Source organism: Pungitius pungitius, chromosome 14, assembly GCF_949316345.1.
Source record: "Pungitius pungitius chromosome 14, fPunPun2.1, whole genome shotgun sequence".
In the NCBI taxonomy this organism is placed as follows: domain Eukaryota; kingdom Metazoa; phylum Chordata; class Actinopteri; order Perciformes; family Gasterosteidae; genus Pungitius; species Pungitius pungitius.
The window spans coordinates 13685225-13705017 of NC_084913.1; the positions used below are offsets into that span (position 1 = coordinate 13685225).

The 19793-nt window shown below is 40.7% G+C and overlaps 1 protein-coding gene, 1 long non-coding RNA gene and 1 gene segment (V, D, J or C); all 3 read left to right on the forward strand.

Annotated features, from left to right (window-relative positions):
• Positions 1–900: 900 nt before the first annotated feature.
• On the forward strand, positions 901–1582 carry LOC134104013 (immunoglobulin kappa variable 3-11-like). The segment is given in 2 exon segments: positions 901–1007; positions 1096–1582. Coding segments are annotated over 2 exon segments (399 nt in total).
• Positions 1583–1632: 50 nt separating this feature from the next.
• On the forward strand, positions 1633–10727 carry LOC119227969 (M1-specific T cell receptor beta chain). The gene is made up of 7 exons (XM_037487193.2): positions 1633–1778; positions 1952–2254; positions 7787–7837; positions 9714–10061; positions 10133–10156; positions 10249–10355; positions 10516–10727. The coding sequence occupies exons 1-7, from the start codon at positions 1682–1684 to the stop codon at positions 10540–10542; spliced, it is 957 nt and encodes a 318-aa protein (XP_037343090.2). The 5' UTR covers positions 1633–1681; the 3' UTR covers positions 10543–10727.
• A 6108-nt stretch (positions 10728–16835) lies between these two features.
• On the forward strand, positions 16836–19528 carry LOC119198280 (uncharacterized). Of its 3 annotated transcripts, none has more exons than XR_009941588.1 (5): positions 16836–17251; positions 18061–18378; positions 18475–18646; positions 18888–19016; positions 19118–19528. It is a non-coding gene; the product is annotated as an uncharacterized LOC119198280 (long non-coding RNA). The 3 variants fall into 3 exon arrangements; XR_009941590.1 differs by having other exon boundaries at positions 18061–18135; positions 18296–18378; positions 18475–19016; XR_009941589.1 differs by having other exon boundaries at positions 18475–19016.
• The last annotated feature ends 265 nt before the right edge of the window (positions 19529–19793 follow it).

Here is a 19793-nt window from a genome sequence, read left to right on the forward strand (position 1 = left end):
GGCAGAAACCCCCTGTGAACTTTACAGAAACTCTGCGCCATCTTTTCTTGTCGGCCTCATAAACAAGGCTTCAAATAAAACGGCCTCCAGACACCTGCTATGGTGCTTGTGCTTTGGTTTGATGCAATCATTAGCTCATATAACTGTGTTTCCCTACTGTTTCTCTACTCTACTGCCTGACTTGATTTTAACAAGACATTTAATTACTGTAAAAATGTCATCATCTGACAACTTATGTTAAAATCAAATGATCTTTTAAAAAAAATAGTTTATACGTATTAGTTTGATATAAAACTGCGTGATGCCTCGCCTCCTTCCACATCCTGATAAATTGTCAATCTTATTAGTGACCGTGTCATAACTTGACATGATACTTTAATTTCTCTTTTTCCTCACCTGCTCGTCTTCACATCCTGAACCTGAGACATCCTGAAGACAGCGGACAACATAATGACAGTTACGCCCTCATTCGAAAACCTGCATAATGATCAAACAGATACCATCACACCAACAGGAAACCAGTGAAAGCATGTGAAACACATTCAAACTGCTGGAAAATGTGAATTCATTGGAATATTGCACGGTTCCCTTTACTTTGCGCATTGAGAGGTAAAAGTTGAAATACATTCCACCATCAATATTTCAGGTTTGAGAAAGAGATTTTCTGCAAGCAAAAATATTTTTAACGTTTTGATGTGAATATTTTTAATAAAAATAAAAATAAACAGCTTGGAGTTGTTGATTGATCTACCGTTGAAATACAGTAACAATAATAGATTTTGGTGTGTGAAAACACACACTGACCCAACGCTCGTGGAAAGCTCCTCCTTCCTCATTGCGAACGTACAATAAAGGCAGATCTCACACTAATGCATCTCTCATAATGCCGTTGCATATTTTTTTGTCATTCACAAATCATTTTTGTTTTTCTCCACTGATACCATTTTGTCACCGTAAGATATTCAAGATGATCGTTACTCTTTTTTTTACTCTCTCATTCTTCCCAGGTAAGAGTCCTAAGATGTTTGTCATTTCTCATGACAATAACAAAACCTTCTGCTCGCCTTCAGTTGTTTTTTCTTTTTTGCACTCCAGACATTGCGATAACATCACAACATTTAATCCAACAATCACCAGTAAATCTTCTGATTAAACCTGCACAAGGAAAAGCACATTTTGGCTGTTACCATGGCGACAACAACTACCCCTACATGCTTTGGTACCGGTCGGCAGCGGGAGGCCGCAGGGACATGGAGCTGATCGGACTGCTCCACTATGAAAACCCAAACCTTGAGAAGAACTTTGAGGCCCGTTGCAACATGACGGGCCACTCGAAGGGCCGAGCTGAGCTCGTCATCTCCACCGTGGAGCCAGCAGACAGCGCAGTGTACTTCTGTGCAGCGAGTCGACACAGTGGTACAAAGCCTTCCGGCTCTTTCACAAAAAGCCTGTGACCCGCAGCGCCAAACGTGCAGCTGCATCAACACTACGCCACTGAACGGCACAGTTCAGCTCATCTCAGAGGACCAATCATAAAAGCATCGTGTGGAGACAATTAATAACCTACGAATCGAGCTGACGTAAAGAGCTCACGAGCCTCTTCCAGTGGCTTCTGCTCAGCCTTCGCGTACGTCTAGCTTATCTGAAAAGTCGATGATGTCATTTCCTCCCCACAGATCTCATGTGTAAGCTCGTTGTCAATTCATTAATTGCCTCCTCAACCCTCAAAATGATCCCAGGCTTCAACATCTTGGCTTTCTTTATGCTTTGGACTGCAGGTAAAGTTAATATCAGACTCATTTTGGCTCACGCTCACCAACTTTATGATATTTCTGGGGTTATATGCACGTTTTGTGTGGATCCGAGGAAAACGTTTATAAAATAGGTAGAAATATAACAATTATTATAGTGACTTTGCAGATATGTGCATCATGTTTTGTATGTGTTTCAGGCGTTTCGCAGTCCGTGCTGATCACCCAGTGGCCTCGCTACATCTCCAGTCCTCCCAATGGCTCCGCAGAAATGACCTGCTACCAGAATGACACCAGCTATGACTATCTGTACTGGTACCAACAGCTGAGCCGAGGGAGCTTTCAGTTGATGGTGGTTATAGTCGGTGGAATGCCGAGCTACGAAGTGGGATTCAAGTCTGGTTTTCAGTCGGTGAAGTCGAGTGAGAAGCAATGGTCTCTGACAATAACCGGCCTTCAGAGGAATCACACGGCTGTTTATCTGTGTGCTGCCAGTCTACACAGTGCTGTGGCAGACCTCAGGTCTGTGACTAAAACATAAAGCACACCGGCTGTTTATTGCTCTCACACCACATAAACACTGAAATATTTTGAAGGAAGTCAACCACACTGTGGAGATCATATCAGTGACTTTAACCACAGAAGTTATGTTATTATATCAAATGGAAGAGGGGAAGGTAGAAAGAAAGAATATAAGGAAATAAGGTAAAAAGTATTTTTTAAATGTATAACTGATCATTTATTTCAAATAATGAATCTATTCTTGAAAAGTGACCACCTCCAGTTGTGCAAATGACTTTCCTGAATAGGTTCCACCAATAGGTGGAGGTGCAGCACCAGGCATGAAGCTGAGTTTAGAGTGACAAACTAACACACACAATGCCTTCCCTCAGTACCCTGAACCTCACTACTTGTGTCTGACCATGTCGTCACCTGTGCACACATTGGGGTTTCTCTTCATCTGGTTTTCCTGTAAGTTCAGCAGTTGTATCAATAATTTGACATTGAGTACTTTTTTGTATTGCTATAACTTCAGGTGGCATAACTAGTATAAATATTGGATGGTCTTCCTTGTCTGTCGCTTCAATCACAGTTCCATCTAAAACTCGCTTTTCTCCACAGGTCAGGTGAGCGCTGCTACATTTCAACAATCTCCTCCCCAGATAGTGGAGGAGAGCACCGAGGTCCGCATCGATTGCAGCCACGATGACTCTAACCTGGTTGTAATGCTCTGGTATCAGCAGATACAGGACAATAGGTCCTTGACCCTCATAGGCTACGGGTGGGTAGGCAGCCCAAACTATGAGGGTCAGTTTGAAGAACAGTTCGAGCTGACAAGAGCAGATACGGTGAGAGGAGCTCTGGTTGTGCGCACAGCGACCCCGTCACACTCGGCTGTTTATTTCTGCGCTGCCAGTACACAGTGATGTGGTTTGATGCCACTCCCTCACCAAAAACCCGTCGCTCATAAGGCAGCGTGTCACTGAAGCACGTGTCGCTGGGGTAGAGCGAAGCCTCCACGATGTCTCTCCCTGTGATCGGACTTCTTCTCATCCTAATTCCATGTAATTTAATCAAGTAACCATTGGATTGTGTAAATATGGCAATTGTATTTAAGTTTTTTTTCACTATGGCTTTTTTTCTCCCACAGATTATGCGAAGGGTGTGAGGTTTGAGCCAGCTTTTCCCAGAATAGTCAAGGAAAAAACCAGGGTGGAAATAAAATGCAGTCATGATGACGGCAGTCTTAATGTAATGCTGTGGTACCAGCAAACACAGGGAGGTCTGATTCATCTCATTGGATACAGCTACACTGGCAGTGAGCCCGTCTATGAGAAGCAGTTTGAAGTTGGCTTCAAGATAACGAGACAAAGCATCCAAACAGGGGCTCTGGTTGTTCCCAGTGTGAATCTGTCAGACTCGGCTGTGTATTTGTGCGCCGGCAGTACACAGTGATGTGGTTTAATGGCAGCCCCTCACTAAAAAGCCTGCTCAGGTTTCTTCTCCTGTGTTCCACGATCAATGATCCTGGGACTGAAAGTTGACTCGGCAACTCTGAGCATACTCAAAGAGAGAACATTTGCATTTAAAATACAAATAGAATTGAACAAAAAATATTAACTAAGCCAACTTAAAGATAAATGTATGCTTAGAGGAATAAATTAGACAAGCAGCTACACATCAAAAAGGCCTTTACACATAATTTGTACATACGCCTGCATTTTGTGTGCTAACATTATATACAGAAAACTGCTTGGCTATTATTTATATATTATAAGGTGTGTTACACCACAACATTATACATTATGATCTATAGAGCAATCTGTTTTTTTTGTACTGTCACTGGAATTCATTCTGATATAAAATGCCCAATTAAACTGAACATAATTATTTTGTCCTCTTTCGGAACAATGGCAGTGGCAGAAATCCAATCAGCTGCCTCTCTTTACAATCAGTGATGGCGAATAGCAGCCACGTCATGTGATCCCGTGGCCTCGTGGCGTGTTCGAGCTGAACAGAGCGATGTGAGAATCACTCAGCAGGGAGGAGGCTCGTCGCTGACATGTTTACCACAGGCGTTTATGTGTTGCTTCTTTTACACTCAGGTGGGTTTTGTGTGTAAACCCATAATGGATGTGCTCGCCATGAGGCGCTTGAATGGTCCCGTTTCAATATGTTGTAAATTCAAGTGACTTTACGGTTCTGTCCCTCACGGCAAGGTTAAATAAAACATGATCCTGTGTGTGCTGCAGGTCTCGCGGTTGTAGTCCTTCAGTCCGGAGATCAAACGTCCCGCCCGGGACTCAGCGTGAGCTTTGTTTGCAACATGGGTCAAGGGTTCAGCATGGGCAGCTACACCATGCTGTGGTACCGACAAACCCACTGTGGAGCTCCGCTGGACTTTCTCACCAAAGAATACGACGAGAACGCGGGGCACTTCCAGTCGTCCATCGACACATCCAGAAACCACTTCTCTCTTCATATTACTGAGGTTGCGCTGAATGACAGCAGCACCTACTACTGTGCTGCCAGTCACAGTGAAGCACCGGGACCAGACATCCATACTAATATCAAGTCTGCGTGGGGGCCACAGATGGCTCACAGGCAGGAAGGAGCTGTTCTGTGGTTTTCTATGAAATATGTGGAACAAGAAAAAAAAAAAAGACATTGATCCAGTATGGTGAGACACACCAGCGGTAACTCATAAACATATATATATATATATATATATATATATATATATATATATATATCAAATATCACAACAATTATGTTGTTTGCAATACATCTTACAGACATCTTAAAGTAGTCTGTTATGCATTCTTCAAACTACTAAAGGGTTGAAAGGAATCATTGAGTGTTTATTGGGCATATTAACATAAAAATGATATATTGTGAAATCTTAATATGTACTAAATCATAACAGATGTTATTGACTTCAACCACCACTATGACAGTTCACTATGCAACAAGTTGGATGCATGTATATTGTAAATATATATATATATATATATATATATATATATATATATATATAGCTCACATTTGATACATTTAAGCTCTTCTTATTGATGCCTCACTTTGCCTCAGGAGATCTCATTTAAAAACCACGGCACTAGTTTGTTTAGCTAACATACATATTATATACTGTATGTGATCATTAAAGTGTAGAAAAAGGATGAAAGTTGCAGCAATGACACCATTAGAACATCCCTTTTAGCCAGCTGATTTGCTGTTATTTGGTTTATATAACAATATAACAACAACAATACAACAACTGCTCTGATCCCTCCTATAGAGACACCACAAGAACTGCCGTGACAGGAGGTCAAGGTGGGTCACTTCCTGGTTGAAGAATAAACAACCCGGATTGGAGGGCAGGTGCGTTGGTTGGTTGAGACGTTTTGGTTGCCGCCGTGCAGCGAGCTTCACCTGCAGCTGCTCAGAAGACAAGAGTCAGTTAAAACTAAGTGAAATAAAAACAGTGTTTTTCTTTTTTTTCTTGTTTCCCACATTTCTCCCTCTGATTCAGGATTCAGCAGGAGACGGGTTTTCAGCTCAGATAAATAAGCAAGCGCTCACATTTCAAAAGGTTATATCATTCTTACAGAGTCTCATTCGTGTCACTCTGTGCTCAGGTCTGCAGTGAGGTCAATACGTAGAAGGGGAGCCCGGTGTTGTTGAAGTGAGCTGTTTGTGTTTCTTTTAAAGTAAAGGCTAATTCATTTTTAATTTTAAAGTAAAGGCTAATTAAAGTTAGCCTTATGTCATATGTTTTTTTTATGTGGGGACAGTTAGAACACAATGGACAGACCCAAGCTACGTGTCAGTACAGCATGTCAATGCGATAGCATTTAGGCCACGTGTTGTGTGCAAAGATTCTCCTTAGATCAAGTAATACTTAATACATCAATTTAATATTTTCTTATGAAGCTGATGGTGGGAAACCTATCCTGAAATGCTTGGTGAAACTTTATTTTTAAAGTGCACTGTTCAGGGAGAGCAATTGGCTAAATGGAATATACTAGTAGAACCTCAAACTAAGAAATATTTCTATTTAATCGATCTATTAAAGATGAGCTGATCGTATTCAGGGGGGTCCATCATGTTTCTACAGAAGCCCAGAGAGGACACACTAAGCTTGATAGAGAGAATTACATTTTTTCACACCAGAAGATGTATTTATTTCTTCTTCTCAGTTATGTTATCATTAGTTGATATGATTGTTGTACAAATTATGAGATCACTATACTGATTGTATGTTATTGTTAAATGTGCCTTGATAGATTTCTCCGCCACTCGAGGGCAGCAGAAACACTTTGAACACATCAGAAAGTTAAAGTGCAACATCAGCATTAATCTGATCTTTTAGCACAGTTTTGATCCCCACGAAATACCTGATTAACTGCAGTATTTGCTTATCTGGGCTTTTCTTTGTGAAAGTAACCCTTTTCTGTGGGTTCCTCACAGCTAAATGACACATGACATAATGAATGTTGCGCACTAAATGTGTGTGTGGTTACTGGGGGGGATAAAGAGGTGTGACCAGCAGGGATGTCCCTCCCTCTGAACATCCTCCGACAAACAAACACCCGTTTCCCCCTTTCTTACTTCTTTTCTTAGACGTCCCAGAAATAGCAGCAGTCGGGTTGGAGGCCGCTGTCGCTCCGCCCGAGCCGAACAGCTGCTCTCCGACACAGCGAGAGATGGAGGCTGAGATACGGAGGAGCTGGGTGGGGGGAGGAGAGAGGGGACAGCCAAAGAGACTTCAGGTTTTTGTGTGACGCTTTTCCACGGTGGGGACAGGGGGCACGGTGATACAATCCTATAGAGCCGCTGTACAAAAACCTCCCCTCATTAAAAGACAGTGCTACAAGCTGCCAGGGACACTTGCGGGACTTTACAAATCCATCATCTGAAGGGGTGTACGTACACCTTGAGGCCAAACTGGAACATTAAATGGACAAATGGGCGGAGAATTAGAAAAAACAGGTTTTAAATCATTTGTGGATAACTTGTGGATGCTTTTTCTTAATTATCCGGACCAACGCAGCACATCTGGACATTATGGAGCTCATCCTTGCTGGAACTTTTTCATATTCTGGATAATTACGCTGTTTTTCAACATGAGGATTATGGAAGGTTTTGAGACTTTTTGGTCAAGGAGACATTCAGTGTGACTCTACATCTGAGGCTTACTTTGGAAAGGGAACAAAACTCACTGTTTTGGGTAAGTAACAACAGTAACAGGTACAAACCTACAATAGTTGAACTGCTGGTTTGAAAGGGAAGGGAAAGTAACTGTAAATATTGAGCTGTGGTGCAAACACTGTGCGCTACGGCGATCCTGCTTACTTTGGCCAAGGAACCAAACTGACAGTTTTGGGTAAATATTTCCGTCCATCATTAAGTTTTGTTAAATGTCATTTTGCTGTAGAGTCTTCCTGGAAACAGAAGTATTGGTAAAAACCTTCCATAGATAGGCCGGATAGAGAAGCACTGTAGAGTTTCATGCTCAGTAATTCTGCACTGTGACAACGCCAACGAGGCTTATTTTGGAAAAGGAACCAAGCTGACTGTTTTGGGTAAGTCAAAGAAGCGCAGAGGTACAAATGTACTAAGATTCGTAGTTGGGATGGTGCAGCAAGGAGCTCAATGTACTTTACAGTTTAGCTGTACAGCTCAGCGCTTTTGATGCTAAGCTCAAGCGCTGTGTCAGTACGAAGCCTATTTCGGCCAAGGAACCAAACTGACTGTCCTCGGTGAGTAGAAGGTCATGAATCCACCTGAGAGAGAAGGAAAGCGTATGGAAGCCGTGTTGTTTGGGCAATGAGAGCCACCGGTGTATCGAAGGTTTACCTATTAAAAGCAGCATGTTGGGCTCTTTAGAGCACTGATCAGGTTCACTGTGACTCTGGGGCTTCAGAGGCTTACTTTGGTGGAGGAACAAAGTTAACGGTTTTAGGTAAGCAATCATCTTAAATGTGATTTTAAGACCGCTCACGCAAAACATCGCTTAGATGTTTGGGACACTAAATTCATGCCAAAACATGATTCACTCCAACCACCTTGTGATTAAAAGTAACAATAGGTTGTAAATAGTCCTTTAGGGGTCAGAAATGCATGGGGTTGTTTAAATGACTCTAAAGAAGACTTACATCTTGAAGTAGTCAAAGTGGGACAAAGTGGGACGAATAGTGGCAGACAGAGAGGCAGCAGGACGGCTTTTTGTGTCAGTGGAAAGTCTATGTGTTCCTATGCCGAGGCAATCTTTGGAGCTGGAACTAAACTCACTGTTTTAGGTAAGAAAAACTGCACAAAAAACGTCTCAGAGAAGACGATTCACAGCTTGCTTGTGTGTTCAGATTATTATTATTATTTTAGATAGACTTTGTATTTGTATAGAAGTGTAAACATTTTGAAAGTGTAAAAGAAGTTATAGTGGACGTTAGTTTGTGCCAATAAAATCAAGCGCTGTCTCTGTTCTCCAGTAAAAGTACAGAAGCAATAAAACATTTGGCTGTACGCCCAGATTATTCCTCTGAAGCCACTTCTTATCGTCTCTGTGTAGCACTGTGAGTACACTGAGGCTTACTTTGGAGCTGGAACTAAACTCACTGTTTTGGGTAAGAATCACAAAACTGAACATTATTATACATCTATATGAATATTAGAACGTCCCACAGGTTAAAACAGTAAACTAGTTGGTGACTTTCAGGGTAGAGGTTTCTTTTTAACATCACGAGGGGATTGCTCTTGCGCAGCATTAGCGATTTGGTCCGAGTGTGTGTGGCCTCACATTAATGTGTACTTAAGGTTACGTTTTTACTTTGTGAAAGAGAGCACAAACACAGTCTGCAGAGCCAGCGCAGGCTTTCTTGCATAGCCTCGTATCAGCGTGAACAACTACGAGCCCGCTTACTTTGGCAGCGGCACCAGACTGACGGTGTTGGGTAAGAGTGATAAACGTGTTTGTCTCGTGTCGTAACTTAAACCTGAGCATTATTCAATTTTGCATGGCTTTAATGTCTCTTTTAGCTTTTCGCTCCACCTGCGTCAAAGAGATAAAAAATATGAAATGTTAGATGGTTGGAAAGAATCTTTTCTTGGTACGTTCAATCTGTAGAAATTGACCAGCAGTGAATGTTGGAATTATCATTATATAAATGAAAAATTCTATTAAACTTACATTCCCAGGTCAGAGTTAGGCAATTTAGTGATTATAGATTATAGCTAATTTGTGAGAAACTCCTAAACGCTGTGGAAAAATAGCCATTTAGATGTGAATGTCTCTCCATTCACATCTCCGCTCTGTAAACTTTATATTCACATTATGTATTATATTTGGTGAAACTGTTCATCTCCACATTCTCGTGTTGGGGTCAACAATAAGTAGGTAAGTTGACGTGCTGTCGATCCGAAGGCAGCTTTCCCTCATGTCGTGCTTGTCTGTCCTTGCAGAACCTGGACTTAGTGTCACCAGACCAAAGGTCAAAGTGCTTCGACCTTCAGCCAAAGAGTGCGGAAACCCCAAAGACAAGGCGAGGAAGAAGACCATCGTTTGTGTGGCCAGCGGATTCTACCCGGACCATGTCGGGGTATCGTGGAACATTGACGGCCAGAACGTCACTAAAGGCGTGGCGACCGACAACGCTGCCCTCCGGGGAGACCAGTACTACAGAATCAGCAGCAGGCTGAGCGTCTCTGCAGAGGACTGGTTCAAAACGGGCAAAACCTTCACCTGCACCGTCAGCTTCTTCAACGGGGAAACCACCGAGTTCTACTACAAGTCAACTACCGGGGTAAAAGGTAACGCACAAATCAACGCAACATTTTATTGTTAAAACCACATTGGTCTCACGATTTTCTTCTTCTATCAGATACACGAAGCGGCATGACAAGAGGTACATATTATTTTGTGTTTTTGAGCATCTTAATTCATCATCACTACTATCGTCTATCGGGTCGCGTCACTAACAGTTTAAACTCTCTGCAGAAAAATATTTGATGGTCACACAGATGGCCAAAGTCTCCTACATTATCTTCATCATCAAGAGCAGCATCTACGGAGCCTTTGTGGCCTTTTTGGTGTGGAGGCTTCAGGTTTGTGATCTCCATGTCCTTTCCTGTCCCCTGAAACTACATGTTTCTTCTCTTTTGTGCGTTTCACATAGTCTATCTGTATTTTAACCTGTTAAATGAATAACACGTGTTAAAAAGAAGTTGTGACGTTGTAACATGGAGTCTTTTCTGTCTGTTGCAGCGATCAGCTGGCAAGCACAACGACTGAGATCAGTGGTGGGAGTTATATATCCACAAGTTAAGCTGTAAGTTGTGCTGCATTGTTGCTGAAAAAATGCAAAAAAACCATTGCTAAAAAATAGAACAGTTATTTGCATTTTGTTGTTAAAATGGCCATCACATCATTGTAAGTAATGATTAGAATAATCCTGTGTTTGTGGGCCTGCTGTGCTTTTCCCAATAAAAGTATTTAAACTTCTCTCTGTTTGTTTCTGATTCCCGTGACATCTCCAAACATTGGTTACATTCATATTGGACGCTGCTCATATATATCGAAGATTTAAAGATTACACTTCACTGAAAATATTCATCCATTGAAATTTCTATTTACAGCTTTCTTCTGAGAAAGCAATCATTTTTTCACCAACATACATATTGTTTTGAACATTTGAGCTTGTCAATTTTTCCAATGAGCCATTTGAACTGATATATTCCATCAGATGATCTGCTATTCAACATTGTCCAGAAATATTTATCTTGATCAAAGTGGCTTTATTTAATTCAAACATTGGGTGAGAAGAAGAAGCTTCTAACGGTTTACATTCTCCTAAATTAAAGAAGTTGCTCTTTTAGTTGATACACGTTCAGCAGGAAAGTCGATGCGAGTGTGCGAGTCAACCACACGGCAACAGGAAGTCAGCGTCCTCGTCGGAGAGCAGAAGAAGGTCAAAGCTGTTGCTGGTGAGGGAGACAAAGCGGAGCTGCAGGACCTGCAGGGGAGCAGAGAGCGGCAGGGAGGGCAGGATGTGGTCACGGAGCAGCCTGCAGCTCCAACCTCTGTGCTGAGAAACGACCACGGTGCAAACCTCCAGCTCACCACAACCTCCGGCTCTCAGAGCACAGCTGCGTCTGGGCACCAACCCCCCCCCCCTGCAAAGCAAGACTGGAAAAACAGCGTGGAACTTTCCATTTATGTGTCAACTGAATCAACAGAATGAACATCACTGTGTTATATCTGTCCCAACGGATGTTTACTGTCATCTGGTGCAGAAACATGCATTTGATTTTGTCACCTAACCCGGTAACAGAGATCTATGTCAGGTAGGCTTGAGACAACGATCAACAGTTTAAAGAAGTCTGTATCAACGTTACCGTAACTGTTTCATTAAAATGAACCACTATTTAAATATTTATATATATTTTAAACTGATAATACTGATAAAGTATGTCTAAGCTGTTGGGCAATAAAACAGCAGTAGATGTACTCTGTTAAGTTAAGTCCTGCATTACAAGTATTGCTCAATTTAAACCCACAGTACCAAAAATGAAACTACATATATACTTGAGAACAGGAAAAACAGATGTATTCATTCGTTCATGTTTAATGTTTAAGATGGTGAAGGTCGAGACACTTTGTAGACAATTTGTAGTAGTATACAGTGCTGTGAAAAAGATTTAGCTACCTGGTTTCTTAAATATAGTGTTTCAGACTATCAAACTATTTTAATATTAAACAAAGTTAACCCGAGTGAATAGGTAATGTATTTTTAAATTAGGTTTCAAAGAATAAGGAAGTCATAAAAACCTTCCTGGCACCATGAGAAGCATGAATGCCCCCCCCCCCCCTCTTAATTAATACATCCAAATGAACCACATTTTTGGAGAGCTTTGTTAATTCACTACCTTCTCTACAGCCAGATTACTGGCAGACTTGTTGAATTAAGAAATAATTTAAATAGAGCATATATGACAAAATAAAGTAGGCTGGAAGATCTCACAAAGCAACACTTGTGCTGCAATGTAAAGAACAGATAAGAAACAAAGCCCTGAAATGCCAAGGCTACAGTCACAAATAGGGAAGACGTCCCAAACAGCTGATACTGTGTGTATCTATATGTTAGTGCGTCTGTGTGTACAATTTTATTTTAGTGTGTGTACAACTTTATTTTAGTGTGTGTGTGTACAACTTAATTTTAGTGTGTCTGTGTCAGAGGTGGAAAGAGTAGAAACATTTTGTACTCAAGTACTGTTACTTAAGTAAAATTTTACTGAAGTACAAGTAAAGTTACCAGTCTAAAAATTTACTCAAGTAAAAAGTAGCTCATTAAAATGTACTCAGTGTAAAAGTTACTGAGTTACTTTTTTAACAGCTGGGTGGGGTGCAGGATTCTAGTTCATGTTAAAAAAAGACAAGGGAAAATAAATCTCAATCTAGTTGTTTAATTGAAGGAAAACCTTTACGAATTAAATAAAAAATGAAAAATAAAAGAGATGATTTTAGTGCAGAACATCGAATAAAACATTTTAAACTTTACTACAACTACTAAATGTGGCATGAACTGTGGATTCAGTAAAGCAGGGTGTCAAACTCATTTCAGGTTTGGGCAGATAAAGTTGTACACACAGACACTGTCAGGAAGCTATGAGGGGCCGTTTAGGACTTAACTACTGAGACACTCTCACACACACTACCGAGACACTCTTACACACACTACTGAGACACTCTTACATACACTACTGAGACACTCAACACTCTCACACACACTACCGAGACACTCTTACATACACTACTGAGACACTCAACACTCTCACACGCACTACTGAGACACTCTCACACACACTATTGAGACACTCTCACACACACTACCGAGACACTCTTACACACACTACTGAGACACTCAACACTCTCACACGCACTACTGAGACACTCTCACACACACTATTGAGACACTCTCACACACACTACTGAGACACTCTTACACACACTACTGAGACACTCTTACACACACTACTGAGACACTCTCACACACTCTACTGAGACACTCAACACTCACACACACTATTGAGACACTCAACACTCTCACACACACTACCAAGACACTCTTACACACACTACTGAGACACTCTCACACACTCTACTGAGTCACTCAACACTCACACACACTATTGAGACACTCTCACACACACTATTGAGACACTCATGCCATCTCACTAGTGTGTGTGAGAGTGTCTCAGTAGTTAAGTCCTAAACGGCCCCTCATAGGAAGCGGTGCTGGTGCAGGCCGAAGGAGGCAGGACCCAAACGCAGGCTTCTCGAACAGGTGCTCTTTATTCAAACAAAACCCAGGACGTGGTCGAACAACAGGTAGACTGACATAGACAATGACGCGACAAGGGACAACAGGCACACAGAGCTTAAATACACTAGGGAGGAGCAGGTGATTGGACACAGGTGGAAACAATCAGGAAATCACAGGACAAGGCAGGAAGTGAAGCTAACCAGGGACACAAGAGACATAAAACTACAAAATAAAACAGGAAGCAGAACCAAATCGTGACGGACACACTAAAATAAATTTGTACACACAGACACACTAACATTTAGATAGACACAGACGCACTTACAAAGTTGTACACACAAACGTACTACCATTTAGATACACACAGACACACAAACATATAGATACACACAGACTCACTAAAATAAAGTTGTACACACAGACACACTAACAAAGTAGTACACAGAGACACACGAACATATAGATACACACAGACGCACTAAAATAAAGTTGTAGACACAGACACACTAAAATAAACTTGTACACACAGATAAACTAACATTTAGATACACACACACACACTCACATTTAGATACACACAGGCGCACTAACATCAAGTTGTACACACAGACACACTAACATTTAGATACACACACACGCACTAACATTTAGATAGACACAGACGCACTAACAAAGTTGTACACACAGACACACTAAAATAAATTTGTACACACAGACGTGCTAACATTTAGATACACACAGACACACAAACATATAGATACACACAGACTCACTACAATAAATTTGTACACACAGACACACAAACATTTAGATACACACAGACACACTCAAATTAGGTTGTACACACAGACACACTAAAAACAAGTTGTACACACAGACGCACTAACATTTAGATACACACAAAAGCACTAACAAAGTTGTACACACAGACACACAAACATATAGATACACACAGAGGCACTAACATAAAGTTGTACACACAGACACACTAACATTTAGATACACACACAGGCACTAAAATAAAGTTCTACACACAGACAAACTAATATTTAGATACACACAGACACACTCAAATTAGGTTGTACACACAGTAACACTAAAATAAAGTTCTACACACAGATGCAATAAAATAAAGTTGTACACACAGACACACTAACATTTAGATACGCACAGACACACAAACTTATAGATACACACAGACGCACTAAAAAAAAGTTGTACACACAGACACACTAATATTTAGATACACACACAGGCACTAAAATAAAGTTGTACACACAGACACACTAAAATAAAGTTGTACACACAGACACACTAAAATAAAGTTGTACACACAGACACACTAAAATAAAGTTGTACACACAGACACACTAACATTAAGATACCCACAGACACACAAACATATAGATACACACAGACGCACTGAAATAAAGTTGTACACACAGACACACTAACATTTAGATACACACACACACACTTACATTTAGATACACACAGATGCACTAAAACAAAGTTATACACACAGTCACACTAACATTTAGATTCACACAGACGCACTAATATTTAGATACACACACACACTTACATTTAGACACACACAGACGCACTAAAACAAAGTTGTACACACAGACACACTAACATTTAGATACACACACACACACTTACATTTAGATACACACAGACGCACTAAAACAAAGTTATACACACAGTCACACTAACATTTAGATTCACACAGACGCACTAATATTTAAATACACACAGATGCACTAAAATTAAGTTGTACACACAGACGCATGTATGACGCAGAAGTATATATGTATGCGCATGTGTCATATTTACATGTGTTACGTATGTTTTATTTATGTGCGTCTTTAGTTTTACATAATATTTTTGTGTAGTTTGTGACAGGATTTTAAAAGGTAATGTAAAAATTGTTTTTCTATTACGTTTAATGTCACAGCAGTGAGTGCAGGAGTGTCTTAAAATTGTTTAGTCCCAAACAGCCCCTCAAACATCTTTGTGTACGTCTATATATGTGTGTGTGTGTGTGTGTGTGTGTGTGTGTGTGTGTGGGATTATCTGAGTCGTGGGTCGATTCTGGGCTGCTCCAGAGTTGTCGTTGGGGTCGACTCTCAAACACATCCTGGTGAAGTTCTGGTCTTATGGAGGGAGAAGAAGAAATTTTGAGATTCATTTCTTTTGACGTGTTGAATTTTGACGACACATTAATTAAATGACAGTATCAGTTAGTTTTGGACACACTTTCTCATTTATTTAAATTAAATGATGGTGTCTCTGTGTTTAAATTTATGATAACAGCAGGAACCAAAAGCTTTATCTCAAGGTACAAACTGACTGTCTCATCATCTGGACAGCGAAAGCTACTATTAGCATGACCCCAGGCGCTCGTAATATGACGCTGTTTCTGGTCTTCGTGTGAAATCTCATGAATATATATAAACATATACTACTATAAACTACTGAAGGAAAGTTACTTTAATGAGAGAAAGTAGTAAGACTCACTCGGGCGACGATGAAAGAGCTTTTCATGCGCTATTTGGAGGTGTTAAGGCGGGATACCTAATTGTGAAAGGCCAGATTTGGGTTCACGGATACGCACAATTCTGGCAACCCTATAACCAATGTTTAATTTTCACAAAAAACAAATGTTTACATGGCGGTGGACGTCTGTCCGGGTCATGCCTATAGCGGCGCACGGCTTATTCACCCATCTTAGCGTCCTTTTACTGATTGTGGTTACAAAAATGTTTACTTTCATAATTTAATTAGTATTTGGCTTGAAAGCTAAGGAGCAAATGCCTACTTTAACACCTTTAAATCACCTGAAAACATTTTACATTCATTTCTAGCAATAGTTTCACTGGACAGTTGGCTAAAAACTGTCAAGAGACACACTGTTAAATGTTTCCGTTAATTTACACCCAAATTTCAACATGATTTACCTGTTATTTGTAATAACTGCAGCTTACTGTAAATTTTTAGGGAATACATGTTAAATAACGCCTCATGTATGTTATTTAACACCTCATTGCTAAATAACATTCATTTTTGTTATTTAACAGCACAACCGAACATTCAAAGATGGCGGCCAGAGTTAGATGGTCTGGTATGGTCATGTTTTGGGGATAAGTGCCGATAAACGCAATTTTATGCTTAGATTATAAAAAATATATTATTTATCATTGGAGAAGTTAGCAATTTTTCGTTTTTGTAAGTTGCAAAACAATGACTAATTCAATATTGTTGATGTTGCATACTAAGAAATTAAATATTGTATGCATTCACTGAATGAAGGTTAGACAGAACACCACGTGATTTCTGTACTGCAAATGTTATAAAGAATCATCTTGCTTTTATTACCATAATCATACCTCCCGATTTTAAACGAGACACCTAACATTTAATTGACTAACTGCGCTCCAAATCTGTGTGTGTATATGTGTGTGTAGATGTGTGTGTGCGTGTGTGTGTGTGTGTGTGTGTGTGTCTTTCTGATCACGTTCGCGCCACTTTCTGAAATAACAGGTTCATACAGTATTTTTTGCATTCTGGCAAAGAGCGAGTAAGAAGGCATTTGAACCTGCAACGCAACGGACACACGGCCATTCCATGTCGGAGGATCGCTCTGGTTACATCGAGGAAAACCACAACAATCCGGTGAGATTAACTAGAATTTCTTTAAAGTCATGCATAGTTAACATTTATCAGTGATGTTGAGGTATACTAAACGCCACGGACTTGCACTATGAAGTTTAATTTAGCTAGCTGCTAATGAGCCGAGGTGATTCAAGCTAGCAAAGTTTCGATAGTTTGTCCATTAATCTTACAAAACAATGCGCTTATTTTAATGTCCGTTCATGTATACGATCTAAATCTATAAATAATGCTAGTGCTAGCGGTCTCAACGGGGGCGGGGGGGCTAGCGGGCGGTCTCAACGGGGGCGGGGGGGCTAGCGTCGGCGGCCGGGCTTGCACATCCTTACATGCTCCGCTCTGGTCACCCGGCACCCGCGCGCACTGCTCTGATGCGACACAACTTCACAACAACCGGGAGTTATTCGCGCGTCATTGACTTAGCAGGCTGTGATAGGAAATCGGGACTGGAGCTGTCCCGGTCGGGACAAATCTAAATTGCCCATAATTCGGGATGTTCCGGGTAATACGGGAGGGTTGGTGTGGGATGGTTCTGATTCCGCTGTGTTTTTTTTTAAACCGCCCGCTGGCGCTCCTGCGAGATTTGCGTTGGGTCTCGCGGGACCCGGCGGCACACAATCCCAATGTAGCCCTCTAGTCTGTACTTCAGATAAGCTATATGTGTCACAGACTAGAGCGCTGAAAACCACTCCACCCGCCACTGTGGCTTGTATGCGAGGCAAAGTCACCCGCCATTGGCTCGTGGCAGGTGCTAATTTCCCACCCTGGGTGTGTCTATTTTACATTACATTTGTTTTTGTTTTTAATTACAGATGCAGATGCAGGGCACTATCCCTGATCACACTGCTGATCAAGAAGATCTCACTGCATGTATCCCTCAGAACCAGGTGGAAATTTGAATGGTGTCTTATAATCTATCAATAAGTCTTGTGTTGTTCAAGACTAAACCGACAAATGAAAGGATGAAGGAAGTTCTTCGTCAGCTTGATGATGATGTCGAGCTGTCCTATCAAGTCATCCATCTTCTTCTGTCTCACTTTTCCGAAGATGTCTCAGGACTTGATATGCCAGTGCAGCTGACCTTGAGAGTTCACTAGCTTTACCTGCAACGCCTCGTCTGATACTTCTTGGTAAGTTGGTTTTAGTGTTGTATGTAGTGAATTAAATGGTATCAAACTAAACTAAAACTAAACAGAAATTTGACAGTTAAAACATTTCTGTTTCAGGAGAAACAGGAAACCACTTCCAAAGCTGGATGCTCAGCATTGAGGGCCAGATTGTGGGCGAAGGGATCCAGTCCACCTTTGTGACAGGGCTGGCGTCTTTTTTCTCCGGTTTTTATATCTTCAACCTACAGTACCAAGAGGAGGCAGCGTGCACACTTGAATTCATCCAGAGGTAAGACATTGTCTGTTAACACCTGCATTTGTTCTGGCCTAGCTGTGGCTCAAGCATGGTTTCAGCAGGTCTGGTGATGGGATTTAGCAATTAACTTTGCTTTAGAAAGTTTTAGTGCAACTTACAATATTCATAGATGCATAGGATAGTATGTTGAGGATAGTTCATGGACATTTGTTGTCTTGTTGTAGTGTTAGTCTGTGTGAATTACTAGATTTCCAACCCGTGTATAATTTTTCAGACGCTTTGTGGGTATAAACCCAGAAAAGGGGACAAAGGCTGCAAAGGGGAAAAAAAGAACGGTAAATTCACACATCGCCAGCCTCTTGCGCAGACTGATGGACTTCCAGTGGGATTTCATTTCAAAAAGGTGAGATAGATACATACATTCATTGCCATTGTTTCAATAAATTTTACTTTTCAGACTTTCTATTATTTATGTCTCTCTCTCTCTCTCTCTCTCTCTTTCAGTGGAGGTGTGTTCAGGTGCGTTCTGGGCAATGTAGTGTATTTTTCTGTGATTGATCCGATCTATATGTGCCTACATTTGTAAGTATTTAACTTTCAGTGTTTCTATTACAATAAAAAAGTTAATTTGAACATGGAACTATTCGTTTTCTTTCACTTAAGTGTTATGTGATGTATTATGCCTATTCTTATAATAACTCAAGCTAGAAATATGTATATTACAATCAATGGTACACATTACTATGCTAAAATAATAATCAATACATTTTAAAAGCAATATTTAAAGGAAACTAAATAAATGGTGATTTAACATGAAAATAATGGTAACCCTGCTGCCAGTAAAGTCCTGTTAAAAAACATTACGGGTGTGCACTGTAAAAAAACATTAACAGGAATAAACCGTTAAAATAACATGAAAATAATGGTAACCCTGCTGCCAGTAAATTCCTGTTAAAAAACATTACGGGTGTGCACTGTAAAAAAACATTAACAGGAATAAACTGTTAAAATAACATGAAAATAATGGTAACCCTGCTGCCAGTAAATTCCTGTTATTTAACGGGGAAATAATTTACAGTGCACACTACTTTAACAAGTTAGAGCCTTTTGCACCTCATAAGTACAATACATTATTAACACCAGTAAATGCCAACGTCTGCCTGGATTTCTCACTTACCCC

Coding starts and splice junctions, on each gene's coding strand:
- LOC119227969 (XM_037487193.2), top strand. CDS start 1,682: ATGTGTAAGCTCGTTGTCAATTCATTAATTGCCTCCTCAACCCTCAAA. Junction 7,838..9,713: donor AACCAAGCTGACTGTTTTGG/GTAAGTCAAAGA, acceptor CTGTCCTTGCAG/AACCTGGACTTAGTGTCACC. Junction 10,062..10,132: donor GTCAACTACCGGGGTAAAAG/GTAACGCACAAA, acceptor TTCTTCTATCAG/ATACACGAAGCGGCATGACA.